The sequence below is a fragment of the Tachypleus tridentatus genome, chromosome 7 (assembly GCF_004210375.1).
Source record: "Tachypleus tridentatus isolate NWPU-2018 chromosome 7, ASM421037v1, whole genome shotgun sequence".
In the NCBI taxonomy this organism is placed as follows: Eukaryota; Metazoa; Arthropoda; class Merostomata; order Xiphosura; family Limulidae; genus Tachypleus; species Tachypleus tridentatus.
In genome coordinates, this window is record NC_134831.1 from 40,117,195 (window position 1) to 40,133,276 (window position 16,082).

At 31.9% G+C, this 16,082-nt stretch overlaps 1 protein-coding gene across 1 annotated transcript in view; it reads left to right on the forward strand.

The window, feature by feature from the left end:
* The window catches only part of thoc5 (THO complex subunit 5), a 36,727-nt gene extending 20,667 nt beyond the window's left edge, over window positions 1-16,060 (forward strand). Inside the window, exons 11-19 of the mRNA XM_076511235.1 lie at window positions 21-126; window positions 4,471-4,576; window positions 6,474-6,575; window positions 7,030-7,253; window positions 12,831-12,934; window positions 13,220-13,307; window positions 13,883-13,998; window positions 15,530-15,714; window positions 15,899-16,060. Coding sequence (XP_076367350.1) covers window positions 21-126; window positions 4,471-4,576; window positions 6,474-6,575; window positions 7,030-7,253; window positions 12,831-12,934; window positions 13,220-13,307; window positions 13,883-13,998; window positions 15,530-15,714; window positions 15,899-15,962 — 1,095 coding nt within the window. The 3' untranslated portion in view covers window positions 15,963-16,060. The remainder of the gene's footprint in view (window positions 1-20; window positions 127-4,470; window positions 4,577-6,473; window positions 6,576-7,029; window positions 7,254-12,830; window positions 12,935-13,219; window positions 13,308-13,882; window positions 13,999-15,529; window positions 15,715-15,898) is intronic.
* Window positions 16,061-16,082: the final 22 nt, after the last annotated feature.

Consider the following 16,082-nt stretch of genomic DNA (forward strand, 5'->3'; position numbering starts at 1 on the left):
GGAGTTAATATGTTTTTTAGAAGCACAGACGACGGCCCTCTGCGAAAGGAACTGAGTCAGTTCCCCCACCCAAGAAAGTTTTAACTAGACATCCACTAACAGTCCGTATTGTGGTTCCTACTAGTGGTAAGCAGGAATAATGGTAGACATTATCTCTCATTAAATTTACTCTGTTTTAATGTGATTAGTTGAACATTGGAAAGTATTTTAGGGAAATTTATTTGAATTTATTTATGAATAACTATTCTTAGAAGCTTTCAAATGGACTTGTTCACATTAAGACAGTGTTAGTAGTTTTAAGCAAATGTATTAAATGTTTTAGTTTAGGGTGATGCTGTTAAGGAGTATTGTTTTCTTTGATATAAGGAAATTTAGGCACAAACAGTAATATGAAGCATTTATCGATTTGTGCTAAGAATGAAGATTTGTCTCATAATCATACTAATTTCATATTTTGTTTGCATAACCTTGAAACATGTTTTTGATTGAAAAGATGTGTAAAAGTTATTGTTAATGGATTGCCTCTCATGATCTGTCAATGAAATTTTTTTGGATGAAGTTTTGATCTGATGATGAGGTGTGCTAACTGTTTAAAACTTCCTTGACAGATGCAGTCCATTAAAACCTTTCAAGTAACATATAGACCCTCCAAAATGAATTGAAAAGTTTATTTTTGGTAAAACTATATATTTCATCTGTTAGTGAAATCATCAATGTACAATCAAATGAAAAAGTGAAAAATATGAAATGCATCATGGTTTTCAATTTTATTATATTAACATTTTCAACCGTAAACGTTTTCATATCTATTTTATTTTAACTGCGTGGTTTTGTAGCCTCTGCATTGACAAAAGTGATAAATCACAGTAAGAGCCCTTTAGCTATCTGTTTTTTAAAAAAAATACAAGTAAAACTGTGACCCACATATTCTTTGTGAGAGCAATCTGTAACTGGACTAGTATTCACTTCTGTTTTACTAAATTAGCTGTTCAGATAGAAATTCAAGTAGCTTACATATATGTATTTTAGAAACACACACACATACATTAGGTACTATAATAGAATGTCTGGAAATTATTGTAATTTATCTGACTTTACAAATATATATAGGTTTAAAAAATTCTATAAATTCTTACAACTGGGAATTATGATCACCCTAAACAAATACTTTTGCTTATTAATGGTTCATCTCCTGCTGATATAGCAGTATGTCTGCAGACTTACAATAATAGAACCAAGGTTTAGATACTTGTGGTGAGCACAGCACATATAACCCATTGTGCAGCGTTATGCTTAACTTCAAAAATAAAATCATTCTAATGATTTAAGTTGCAAATTTAAATGATGGCTAAGTTGTATTATAAAAAAGAAAAATCTCATTCCAAAACATACCTCTGCAGACACCATGACCATTTCTCAATCTCTAGGATTACCACTCTTTGCCTATTTAAGCATTAAGAACATTTGCCCCAGTTTTTTTTTTTTTTGTTTTTTTTCCCTCCACTGGAATGTCTTAGACAGATTCTGATTTGCACATTTCTCTACCAGCTTCAATGCACCTTCTATTGTGGTACAGGATATAAGCACCTCATTCAAATAATCACTTTTCCTCAACAAAGCATTCAGTATCTGTTTCAATCAAGAGGAGTGTTATGATTATTTGCTATTTACATTGTGATTTTGAATTGGTGTTTATACAGTTATCTTTTTGTTCATATTTGTAAATTACTTTAAAAATAACCTTACCAACTGGTGTGAATTCCTGAGTTAATGTTTCTACTACAGAGGTCAACCATACCTGTTCTCTTCCACCTTTGCTTTCTGGTGTTTGTAAACAGCCAGGTGAGGGGTCACCTCAGTCAGAACTGTCCATGATATGATTCATTGTGAGGTGGAGACATGTCAGGACTGAGGGTGTTTCTCCAGGGGGTTCTCAGCTAGCTTTTACAAATGACCCAGCAATGACTGACAAGAATTTAGACTCTCTATTTTCAGCTCCTTTTATTAGGTTGGCCTCAACGAGAGATGATTTTGATCAGCCACCTGCGGCCCCTTTTCTTCAGTTGGTTACTTAGTTTTGTGAGGTTGTGGAGGGGCTTGTTTTATTACATTTGATTCTACTGCTTTCATGATAGCAGAAAAGATGGAAGTGACTACTTGGATTTTCCTCCTCCTTCTAATATTTCTGTTCTTGCTGGGAGATTTGCTGCTCACTTACATGATGGAATAGCTATGCCTTGTCATCCACATTTATCGGATCGGCATACTTTGTCTTATTGCTATCAGGAGGAAGCCTATATAGGTTTCTGAGATTTGTCTTACTCTCATGACTGTCCTAAAGTACTTATCTTCAATTCAACATTTGTCTGAAGCCTATCAACATTTCCATCAGCAATTTCAGAACAAATTGGGTATTTTTATGATGTCCAATCATCGATTTTCCTTGACTCAACAATTTTTAGATCCTCTTCATTTCACAATACAATTTTTTCTCAACCTGCAATGGCACTTTGCACCAGGGCTCTCTATGACCACATTCAGTGTCACCAACACTTATCTCCATATTTCCACAGCAGAATATTCTCAGAGGTTTCTCCACAAGGGTCAGATGCTGCAGTTCTGGACTCTACCTTTTTGTCTTGCATTAGCATCTTATGTCTTCAGCATTTTTCTCATTGCCAGGTGGAGGAGGAGAAAGGTTTTGAACATAGATGTTGCTTACTTTCTTGTCATGATTCTGGTGGTATGAAAGGCATAACTGTATGGCTACAGGTTGGGTTCCAATCAAAAGCATACACATATATATGGAACATTGAGATCCAGTAGCCTTAGCTGCCAACATGAGATATAGGTGTCATGACCTCTTAATTCCAATCCCATGTTGGCATAGGTCTATACTAGCAATTACTCCTGTTCTGTACCACCTTTAATATAGGAACTAAGTTCTAGGTGAAGAGCATACCTGTTCTGGATGTAGTATGGTTCCCCCACTCTTGTACCATTTTTTATGTTGGTACACTCCTTTATGGATCACATCTGTGCCAGCCTCTCCATCTTCTTAGTGTTAGATTCTAGATATAGTATCAGTATATGATAAGTATGGCTTGGAAGTTAACATTTTCCTAAATTAAAAGTGTATTTCTATTAATACTTACCTCTAGTGACACTCTTCCACTCTGCCTCCCCACTGACAGCTGATTTACATCTTGAAAAGATTATTTCAATGAGGTGCTCATGTACTGCACTTAGATAGAGGGTGCATTGAAGTTGGTAGGGAAATTTGCAAATTAGAATTTGCCTAAGGTATTCAAGTGGGGTATGATAGACTGGAGCATGCTTTCTCAATGCTTAAATAGGCAAAGAGTGGAAGCCCTGGAAATCAGGAAATAGCTGTGCTGTCAGTGGGGATAAGTATTATTAGAAATACATTTTCAGTTTAAAAAAATGTTGACTTCTGTTGGTTATAAAGATGTCTCTCAGTCTTGTAACAACTGTTAGAAAAACTCTAAACAGACTGCCAAGTAGAGAAGCATCTTTGGTGGGTTTGACAGATTTATTGGTACCTCAACAAAGCAAGAAAGTCAAAGGTTCACATCTTAGATTATTGTTTGTAGTTGTGTTTAGTTTATGTTTCTAAATGCTTGGATGTTGACTGCCATATTAAAGAAGATATTGTGAGAGAGAAGTTAGTATGCAGACACATTATGTGCCACAGATAATGAAGATTGAGAATCTTTTAAAATATTTTCTTCATAAGTTAAGAAACTAAAAATTTAAAAACATAAAATTTCGAATTGTGAGTTATGTTTAGATACAAGGTTTATTGTTGAAACATTTCAACACAATTCTTTAAAAGGACATGACATGCACACTTCACAATTGTACAGAAGGAGTTAACTACACAGTTTTGTGTTACAGAAATCAACAAACATCTTTCTTTTAAGCTGGAAATTTTTAATAATTAACTGGTTATTCATAATTGTTGTTTTTTTATTTTTATACTGGCCAAATCATAATATCAAAATACTTCAAATCTTTCTAAGGATTTAATTGTGAAAGTTCTTTGTATTCCTTCTATTAAATTGGTTAATTTTTAGAGTCTCTTATGTAATTATTGGGAAAAAAAGTATAATAACCTAACTTGAAAGTCTCCCTAAGTAGTAGAAGTTGAAAGTTATAGAACAGTCAGAAACTTATATTTGAATACTAGTGTTTGTTGAACATTATATAGCAGCCAGTACTTAAGTATGAATACTACTCTTTGTATTTGTTAAATGTTGTATAGCAGTCAGTACCTATACTTGAATACTACTGTTTATCTTTGTTGAATGTTGTAGTCAATACCTATATATGAATACTACTGCTTGTGTTTGTTGAATGTTATATAGTAGTCAGTTCGTATGCTTGAATACTACTGTTTGTGTTTGGGATAGTTCAAACTGTTCATACAGTGATTGTGTTATTTCTTAGATGGAGCAGCTTTGGTGTTACAGTTTTCTTTCTTGACAGTTTTACATATTGTGACAGTCAAAGTAAAGTTAACTCAGTTACACACTACAGGAGGAATTGCAGCAAGGTAAAATATTTTTATAAATTCTTATTATTTGTAGAAAGTTCACTAGAATCAATTTGTTTTTGTACATTAAGTGTCTGATACCTCACAGAAGGTAAGTCAGTTCCAGAAAGATTAATGATTATTAACAGCAGAACAGATGTTTGTAGCCATAAAATAAAGGGTAATCAAGTTAATTCTGAGAATATGAAGTGACCATATTCAGGTTCAAGGTACAAAGAGTGTATTAGAACAAGAACTAGAGTTATGTCAGAAAATTAAAGCATAGGTTCAGGGCAAGACAGTGTAATTAGAAAAGGACAGTTAGGGGAGATTGGACATCATAACAGGAACCTGAGGGGAGACTGAATTCTATAAGTGACAGTTTATAACTTAGAAGAAACAATTCCTTAAATCAGAGTAGTAGAGAAAAATGAAAACTGGAAACTGAGAAGAAACAGGGTTTTAGATCAAAGTAACACAAGAGAAGTTGAGTGAAAAGTGTAAATTGAGAAAAACAGGGTTTCAGATCAAAGTAGTAGGAAAGATGTTGGTGAGTGAAAAGTAGAAACAGAGAAAAAAGAAGGTTTTCAATCAAAGTAGCAGAAGAGAAGTTGAGTGAAAAGTAGAAACTGAGAAGAAAAGAAGGTTTTCAATCAAAGTAGCAGGAGAGAAGTTGAGTGAAAAGTAGAAACTGAGAAGAAAAGAAGGTTTTCAATCAAAGTAGCAGGAGAGAAGTTGAGTGAAAAGTAGAAACTGAGAAGAAAAGAAGGTTTTCAATCAAAGTAGCAGGAGAGAAGTTGAGTGAAAAGTAGAAACTGAGAAGAAAAGAAGGTTTTCAATCAAAGTAGCAGGAGAGAAGTTGATGAGTGAAGAGTACAAACTGATAAGAAAGGAGGTTTCAGATCAAAGTAGCAGGAGAGAAGTTGGTGAGTGAAAAGTAGAAACTGATAAGAAAGGAGGTTTCAGATCAAAGTAGCAGGAGAGAAATTGATGAATAAGAAGCGGAGACTGAGAAGAAAGTAGGTTTCTGATCAAAGTAGCAGTAGAGAAATTGATGAGTGAAAAGTAGAAACTGATAAGAAAGTAGGTTTCAGATCAAAGTAGCAGGAGAGAAGTTGATGAGTGAATAGTAGAAACTGATAAGAAAGGAGGTTTCAGATCAAAGTAGCAGTAGAGAAATTGATGAATAAGAAGCGGAGACTGAGAAGAAAGTAGGTTTCAGATCAAAGTAGCAGTAGAGAAATTGATGAGTGAAAAGTAGAAACTGATAAGAAAGTAGGTTTCAGATCAAAGTAGCAGGAGAGAAGTTGATGAGTGAATAGTAGAAACTGATAAGAAAGGAGGTTTCAGATCAAAGTAGCAGGAGAGAAATTGATGAGTGAAAAGTAGAGACTGAGAAAGATTTCAAATCATTGCTACATGGTGTTTTATTGAGAGATTGTTATTTGTATGTGACTATATAGCTCCCCAACAAAAATAATTGTCAATGGATATAATTAAGGAGCTTCACTGTCATTTATTTAGGCACATGCTTTTATATTCTTTTAGTGATGATAAATCTGAATGAATGAAGAGTTATTGATATGAGGTGAATATCTCTATGTTAAGAAATATGGCCCTGACAATTGGGTGTAAATGTGGTTTGTGTGAATTTTCAAAAACAAAAATAATAAAAATTATATGGGTACTTTCCATAATTAATACTTGTTATTTCATCATGTCTCCAAGTGATATGGAAGTGAAGAATTAATGCATTATACAGTTTTTCTAGGTTGGTTAATGAACTTGTTATCTGTTGTTTACATGTTATATTAGTAGGACTCTTAAAAAAGAAACTATTTTAATATATCAAAACATCTGCTGAGACAAAACCTATTTCACGTTACCCTTGCTACATAAAGTTGTGCTTTTTTTGTAGTGAGATTCTGAAGCAGGATACATTACTGAAGTACTTATTTCCTGAAGACAGTGGAGAAATCCTACCAAATCCAGCTAACTTGTATCAGCTAAGAAAAGAAGGGTAGGCACTTACAATATCCAGTGAACATTATTTTGTAGGATTAAGCTGTATACAAGTTATGGTAATCCAAGTATTATTTTTGGATAGTTTGGATATTTTCTTCGAGTGACCATTGTATAATTTCAGGATAATATAAAAATAATTTTCTACAGTTTATTCTTGTTTGGTTTGAAGATAATTTAAGTATAATTTTCTGTAATTGAATTGTATGTGCTTCCTGTGTAATAGGTGTATTATTTCATATAATCAACTTACATGTGCTTTCCTCATAATATGTGGCTCAGTTCCTAGTGCATAACTTTATATGGTATCTAGGTAATTTACACATTGTATTATAGGATAGGCTTTGTAAATATTTTCCTCGGTTAAGCTTCATTTAGTGTTTGTAACATTTTATACATGCAGGATATAAATTTGTTCATTTTTTAGTAAAATTTTATAATTGTTGTGCTAGGATTGAAGATATTCATCAAATCATAGAAGAGGCAGGTTATCCTTATCACTGGGTCCAGAGAGTAGCAGGTTTGGAATTCCTGTTTGTGCCTAATTATGTTCATTCACACATGACTCCAAAGATCAACACTTCTACCAGCTCTTCTCACATGGATCAAACTATAAAAGCTATAAGGTCTCGACTCTCGGCTAGACTGTCCCTGTACAAATTGCTTCTTTCTCTAGGTATGTCACTTGTATAGTTTCATAAATTTTACTGTTATGTTTCTGTTTTCAACAGGCATAAATGTTTGAGTAAATCAAATCAAGGACATTTTATCTATAGACACCTTTTTCTGTGCATGTTATGAGTTTTAGTGAGTAACATCTGAATAAATCTTGTGTATAAATTTACCTAATAACCCAACTTTTAATGTTATGTAAGTTTTAAGTTCTTAATTATATAAGGCAATACTGAAAATGAAATACTCAATTTATCATAGTATGAGAATCATGATATTTGATCTTTAGGTATCCTCTCTTCTCTACTTTATTTACCATGCCTCTAAAAGTATGAAACTTAAACATAAATTATTCATTATAATGTTTTTTATCCCTTAGGCAAAACATAATTTTATATCTTTTAATCTTATTTGGTTACTGAACTATAATTTAGAAAATGAGACCCCTCTTGCTAACTTGCCTGTCCCATTCTTTTTTCAGGAATTACCAATAGTTTCTTTGAAGATCAATACTATATTGTTTTTATAACTGATAGAAAGCCAACATTTTAAGCTACCAAATGATCTATACTATACTTTACATACAGAGAATTATGTATTTTGCTTCCAATTCAAACCTTTTCCCTGCAGGAAACACATTGACGAATTTAGCTGAATTTTGAACAGCTCTTATTAAATAGCTAGCTAGAAAAAAAAACAGGAAAATTATTATAGTTATGGAACATTGTCCATTTTTTGCATGTTTTTATTCTATGTTCCCTGGTGCATTATTTAGTTGAATAAAGAACTATTGGATGCAGTAATACAGTAGTATAAAAAAAAAGTAGTGTTAAGTTTCATCTATAGTTGACAGGAAAAAGAAATGAAGATTCAGGTAACTACTTTATTTATTGTTTTGATGTGTATTCTTTGTTGTTATAAAAGTAATTCAAATGTAAAAATTAGAAACTTTTTACTTCGTTAGATTATGTAAACAACAAATGATGATGATAAAATTTTACATGAGGTATGTTTAGGAGTAGCTTGCGAAGTTATCCTTGCTTTGTAGTCATAAGACAACTAGTATGGGTGTTAAAACTTTAATTAAAATAAAGTGAAGAACTATGTTTTAACCTTAAGTCATCTTCAGGTTAACAAAGAGAGTTTGCAGTTGACAATTGTGAGAGTGTAAGCAGGTACGAGATTGTAAGGGGCATTTCAATCAGATGTTTTGTGTTTGTTTGTATTTGTTTCCTTACTTAGTATGTTGGTGTTTTGTATGATTATTTGAGTTGCAGTGTTTGAAAACATGCAAAGGTATTTTCTTGTGTTCTTTGAATCTGGTTTCCATTTTTCTGCTTGTTTCTCCAATATAGATGTCATGGTAGTTGTTGCATTGTATTTTTAAATAACATTGTCAGTATAGTTTTTACGTAGTATGGACTTTAGTTTTATACCTGGAATAAATACCTTGGAATAAATTTAGTGTTTACTGGAATGTTATGTTTTGTTGTAAGTTTTTTTCCAAATGTTGGTTATTTTGTCACTAATATTGGGAATGTATAATATGCAGCAGTGAAAGATTTTATAGTTTGTTGTTTCTTTGAACTTATTACTGTTTGTTTGTTGTTAACTGTGTTGTTGGGCTAGGTGTGTGTGTATATAATTTGTTTCAACAGTTTCTTGAAGGAAATCTGTTGATGCTGATGAAGTGTTGTTTTATTTCGTTGATTTCATCGTTAATTTTATTGAGTGAACATAGTTTTGTGGTTGTTTTATTTGGTTTCTTAATATGTTGAGTTTTTATTTTGTTTCATGTGCTGCATCCCAGGGAATGTATAATCCAGTATGGGTGATTTTTCTGTGGGTTTTTGTTTTGAATTGTGTGTTGATTCTAGTGATCTTGAAGTTGAGAAATGTTATTTGGTTAGTTTTCTCGTATTCACAGGTGAACTTAATGTTGGGTTGTATGGAGTTAATGTGGTTGAAAAAAAAGTGTGTGTTCTGTAAATGTGAATCAAGAAATTTTATCATCGACATATCTGTAATAGTATATAGATGGGTGTAAGACTGAATTTAACTCTCGAGATTCAATCTGTGTCATGCAAATGTTGGATAGAACTAGTGATATGGGATTGCCCATACCTAAGCCATTTATTTGTAAGTAGTTTCAGTCATTGAACATAAAGTTAGTTTTGGTGGTAGTGAATTCTATAAGAGTTACTAATGTGTTGCTGGGGATGTGTATTAATTGGCTGGGGACTTGGATGTGAAGTTCTAAAGTTATCTTGCAGGCTTCTATAATTGGGACTTTTATGAAGAGAGATATTGCATCAAAACTGTCCATTAAGGCTTTGTGGTTTAGTTGATTAAGAATAGATTTAAAGTTAAAAGAGTCTTTGAAAAAGGACCTGGCTGAAATTACTTATTTAGAAGGTGTCCACTCTGTGTATTTGCTGAGGCTGTAGTTGAATTATTAATAGGTCAACATTATAGGTCATAGTGAACAACTGGGTTTGTATTGCTTGGTAGTTCATGGGTTCAAATCCCCATCACACCAAACATGCTCACCCTTTAAGCTGTGGGGATGTTAAAATGTGATGGTCAATCCCACTATCTGTTGGTAAAAGAATACCCTGGGAGTCAGTGGTGGGTGGTGATGACTAGCTGCCTTCCCTCTAGTCTTACACTGCTAAATTAGGGACAGCTAGCACAGATAGCCTCCGTGTAGCTTTGCACGAAATTCAAAACAAGCAAAAACAAACGTTTGTGAGTGCCATATAGTTGTGTCTGTGGGACAGTCTTGCATAGGTAGGAATAAAGATTTTCTGAGATTATTATTATTATGTCTTTTTTGTGTTTTTTTTTCATTTTTAGTAGTGTTTTGTTTAGTTAGTTTTCATGTAATTTTGTTGGAATTGTGCATGCTGACTTAAATTTGTTCATATCTGATAAGATGTTGTTCATTTTATGAATGTATTTGTGTTCATTATAACTATTGCATTGCCTTTATCTGATTTTGGAATTTTGATATTGTTTTCCTGTTTTAGGTTGTTTTCTAATATTAATATCTTTCTGTGTAATGTTATTTTTAGCTTTTTTCTGTGAAATTATGTTGATGGTTTTGTGTGAGAATTCTTTGAAAAAAATTAAGATACTGTTTTGCAGTGTTTTGGGGAAATAGATGTTTTCAGTTCTACCTGGAAAGATAGATTATTGGTTGTTGATGGAATTGTCATCAAAGTTGTTTCATTTTTGATGGCTGTTTTCTGTTGTTTTGTTGATGTTTTTGGTTTGTGTAGAATGGATCACCAGTCTTTGGCTATGTCTTCCAAACAGGCTTTCATTTTGATGGATGGAATACTTCTTGGTGTAACTGCAAAGTTGAGTCTTTTGTTGAGCAGATGCATCTCTTCAGTGCTTAACTGTCGGTCGGATCTGTTAATTATGAGGTTGGTTGATGGTTCGTAGACTTTGTTGTTGTTGACACCTTAGTTGATCTAGTATTTTATTGAGGCAGGTCTTCTTTTCCGTGTCCTTCTTACTGTTGATTAGATTGATGTTGCATTGTATGAGTCCATAAAGTTATGGTAGAATGCAGCAAACCAATTGATGATCAAGGTTTATTTTTTGTTTTTACAAGTCATTCTGTTCTTTGTATTTTGAGTTTAACATAGATTTTAGCAGTTTTTATTTATAAGTTATGGATAATGTTTGTACACTGATTAAAATTCTTGGATACTTTTATTTTGACAAAATTAGCTATTAGCTTTTATTTCAGCACTGTTAGATGAAGAAATGTTATTTCTTCTGTTGACAGTTTTTTTTATTCAAGTTTATTAGTTTCATTATATACATACACCCAACAAAGAAACAACAAATTATAAAACCTTACACTGCTGCATACCATTTATTTCTGATATTAGCAACAAAATAATCAATATTTGGAAAAGACTTACAACAAAATGTAACATTCCAGGTACAAAATTAAAATCCAAATACTATGTAAAAACTACACTAATAAATATAGCACCAATATTATTAATAAAATACAGTGCAATAACTGCCATGATATTTATATTAGAGAAAAAAGCAGAAAAATGAACATCAGATTCAAAGAACACACCTTTGCATGTTTTCAAACACTGCAAATCAAATAACCACAACATAAACATATAAAACACCAACATACTAAGTAAGGAAACAAATACAAACAAACACAAAATCAAAGAAGTGCTACTTATACAACAACTTAAACCAAAATTGAACCAGTATGAAAGAACACCTTTATTACCTATATTAATTAGTAACCTAACATCTGACTGCAATGCCCTCTACAATCTTGTACCTGCTTACACTCTTATTGTTACTTCAAGTGAGTTTCTTGTCATCATGAATTTTCCTTGCATTATTTAATTTGATAGGGTAACACAACTTTTGCATTCACAAAGTGATTTACAGCTTATAGAATACGAATAACAACCATGTGTGTGGTTCAAAAAACAATAAAATTTAAATAGAAACAGATGTACACTGTTAAGAGGTTAAAGCTACTTAAGGTAATGTAGCTACATGTTACAAATTTAAAGTTATTGCAGAAAGTAAAAATGGTAATTTATTACCATTAGTATAAAAATATAGGTTTGAGTGTTGTCAACAGCAAAAAAAGACACAGTTAAATAGATATTTTTTATTTATTAGTATAAAAAAAATTTAAATTTAAAAATTAGAAAGTTTTTAGGTTAGACCAGTTAAAATAAAGAATGATGACAACAATAATAGAACATTTTCTTGAGGTGTAGTTGTGAGAAACTTACAATAGCTTGTGTGTTATTTGATTTAATAAAATAACACGAGTTACACATTTTCCAAGTGATTTACAAGTTATGTGGCACCAATATTAGTTATCAGTATCACTGATACAAAGAAATGTAGTTCCATATTACAGTTAGAAGTCATTCTAGAAAGAAGAAAAGGGTAACTTAAATATTTTTTTTATGGTAGTTAGGTTGGTCAAATTGACCAATCTTGTATAATTAGTGTATAGAAAACAACAGTTAAAATACAATGTTTTAAATTTACTTAGGAAATTTTAGAGATTATGGAAATGGAATTTGAGAATTTTCATATGAAGAAAAGTATTTTTAATTTTAATGTAAAAATCACTTTGTACTGTAAGCAGTCAACACTTTGACTTGATATATTCATGGAGGAATTGTTAGTGAAAATACATAATTAAACATTATATTGTTTTCTATAAGTAACTCTTAATGCTTGCTGAAAGTTTGCAAAATTTCATGAAGGTCTACAAAATAAATGTATTAGAAGTTATGTTTTGCAACTCTTAAAGGTCAATTTGGAGTTAATTTTTAAGATACATCGACCAATCCTGTAGTGAGATAATTAATGTACACTACCAGTAATGCAGATTTTGCACGTACAACTAACCATAATGGCATTTTATTGAATTTTTGTAAAGGTTTTCATCACAATGATATGATGGATTTGAAGAAAAATACATGCATGCATATATTCATATAATATATACTTAGAGAGATCTTTACAAGATAATTTAAAAAATAAGAACATTTTCCATCTTTAGAACAGTTAAATGTTCCAGTCTTACCAGAGATTGCAGCCTTTTATCCACCTAAAGTGATTGCTAAACTGAAAGAATGGAGTAAAATTCCATGGAGTGACATAAAGGTAATGACCTAGATCTGTGTCTACCACTGTTAACCTTGAAAAATCTGTCTGTAGTATAGTGAATGTGAGTCTTCCACTTTTCTTCAAATAATTATTATTTGAAACATACAAAATAATTTGTCACCTCTAGTTCTTAGACCCAGATATAAAATAAATAAAGTTTCAGTTGATTTTGTTCATTTCTGCTATTCCATTAGTGGTGTTTGTTTTTCAAGGTTCACTGACATTTCAGTATCATGGAGATTTATTCTCTTTAATGGAACTAAAATACCAATTTTTATAAAGGAAAAAGAGGACTGTGTGGAATTACTAGAACTTGGAGTTATATCAGAAGAGTGGATGTCCTTCAGAACTGTAGTAGAGAGAGGATCAGGTCAGTGGGTCATCCCTTATAATCAGAATAACTTGTCACATTTTTGGATTATAATATTAAAATATTAGATTTCAATACTTCTGACAAGTAGAGCACAGATACCACAGTGTGTAATTCTGTGTTTAACAACAAAGACATTTATCTGTGAATAAAGATCGAATTCGTGGCCATCCTTTATACTAAGCTTAACGTACAGGAAATGGTAGAGAGGGGGCCTTACTTAGCATTTTGTACAATAAGTATAAAGTGGTTTAGGAATGTTTTAAAATGCACACGATTTATTTTTTCAGAGTGGATGGAGGGGCACTAGTTTAATATTTTTGTTTTGGGAATTTTTAGGCTTCTGCTGTGTTTTACAAGAAACCACTGCAGAACTGACATTTTTACCATTGTTAATTTATGAAAGTTTGATTTTGTTAAATAAATGAAGTTTTAAAACTTCAGATTTGAGATCTTAATTGGTGCTAAAAAACTGTCTTACAGTGAATTACCAGAAGGTAGTTCAGGCACTACTTTTAATAAATATTTTACCTCTTTCTACTGAGTAATGGTTTACTACATCTTGTATTATGTAGCAACTCTGTGGGCTTTGGTGTTAGTACCACCAAACTATCCAGAAAGGGCTTCGTTATTCCTGCTGTCTTTGGATTGGAAGCAGCTTAGAACAAGTAGGACTGACAAAGCTCTTCAGGTAATGTATGCTTTGTGGTGGGGGTAGTTTTTTAAAGGGTGATCAACTTAGTTCCAAGCTCTGTTTATTGAACAAATTATGAGAAGCTTTCTGTTACCAGTCACTATAAACTAATGTTTAAAATTACTTTTTCATACTATATCTTCCACTTGTGTCATAGCAGTAGATGACACAAAACAAGTTCTTTCCAAATGTGTAATATTCAATCTCTAATACTAATACATAATTTAATTCATCGAGCTTGTAACATAGTGAGTTCCTTTTGTTCTTTCCATGAAGAAATACTAAACATAAAGGTTGTTTTAAAAAATTAGTTTTCCTGTACAATTAGTTGACAGTGTTATCAGGAATTAATTAAAAGCTTTTTACATTCCACAAATTAGTAAACAGGTTGATAAGAAAGAAATAGTTTATTATATTTTACTATTTACTGGTACTCATTAGAACTGTCTTTAAACCAATGTTTCATTTAAAAATGTTAAATATAAAATCAAGACTCCTATACTACATTGCTTTTACATAATATATAAATTTACATCTCCAAGGTGTACCTTTGGCTACATGTGCTTTACATTGTTTGAGCTCATGAGCAAAACACAGCATATAATTAGTTGTCCATTTTTCACTGCTGTTCACAGGACTGTGACACAAATGTTACTTGTAAACACTTCAACATTCTGAGGAGTATGGATAGCAGAGAAATTCTATGCCTCAAGGGAACTTTGTGGCTACGTAATTAAAACTATAATTTTCATCTACCTCAGTAATTATGAGCTAAATAATAGTATTGGAAATGTTAAAATATTTTCAATCATTATCTAGTTAATCTGAAACAAAAATGTCTTAAACTTTGCTTCTGTAGTACCTGGTCAATATAGCAGATTTTCTGTTTATGGTTGTCCCACTGGCTTATAATCATGTTTTCCAATAAACTTTATTACAAAGACAATGACCTATTTCTCAAGCTTATGACAATTTAAGCTGAACTATGATTTTAACGGATGAAACAAAATGCCTGTATTTCATACAAAGTGTTAAGTGAACATGTTGGTAAGCATGGAAAAATGCATCTTCCAGATAAAAATCAATGAAGGGCATGGCTTTTATTTTTAAGAGGATGGAAGTAACTTGTTAAAAGTTTTGTAGCAGTAGTTAATTATTCATACAAATGATTTGCAGGTAATTGAAGGCCAATGAATTTTTTTTATATTTTCTTGTTACTGATCTTGGATTTCTTTTTAAAAACCCAGCAGTGGGCAAACAAATACACTCAAATAAAAGCATGAATATAAGTAGTGAATGTAAAACAAGTACACATCTTTTTGTCCCATAATAAATTAAAATGTCACACTTTATATATTCAGTAGTTTTATAAAATTCAGAAGTTAAATATCATGTAAATAATAAATAGAACTTATATATATTTTTTTTAAATACAGACTACACATTCTTTAAAAGTTGATGACAATTTCCATGCAGTTTGGTTGCATGGTTAGTGTTAATATCCGATTCCTATATTACTGCTCCTCAGGAACTGGAATACGAGATCAACACATCAGTTGTTAACTTCATACCTCAGAAAGTCCGATACAATTTGTTAGCATGCCAGCTACATCATTTACTAGCAGGATTTGATGTGTACCTTGAGACAGACCCAGATGCAACAGAAGGACCAAAGGAATTTTCTCAGGGCAAAATATTTCTTAGGATAGCCAGGTAAGAAGGTATTTTTTGTTTTTTATATATATACTGTACCCAAACAACCATTTCTTACTTTGTAATATAACTTTTTAAACTATACTACTGATTAAAGATTATTTGATGCATGGATTTAGAAAGTTTTGTTAAGTGCAGTATTATTATTTAGTGTATTTTCAAACAGTTGTTCTCTGTGTTTTAGGGGTCGTGACCGTAGGAGACCTTACAAATATGTTGCCAAACTTGGATTGTTTACTCATCGTTAGGGAAACATCAAATGAAAATTCTATGTCTTGTCAATTGTGATTGACTGAAGTATAATTTGTCCCTCCCCCATTTAAAATAAACGTGCATTTTATATGTTTTTTGAGTATCATGATTTTCTT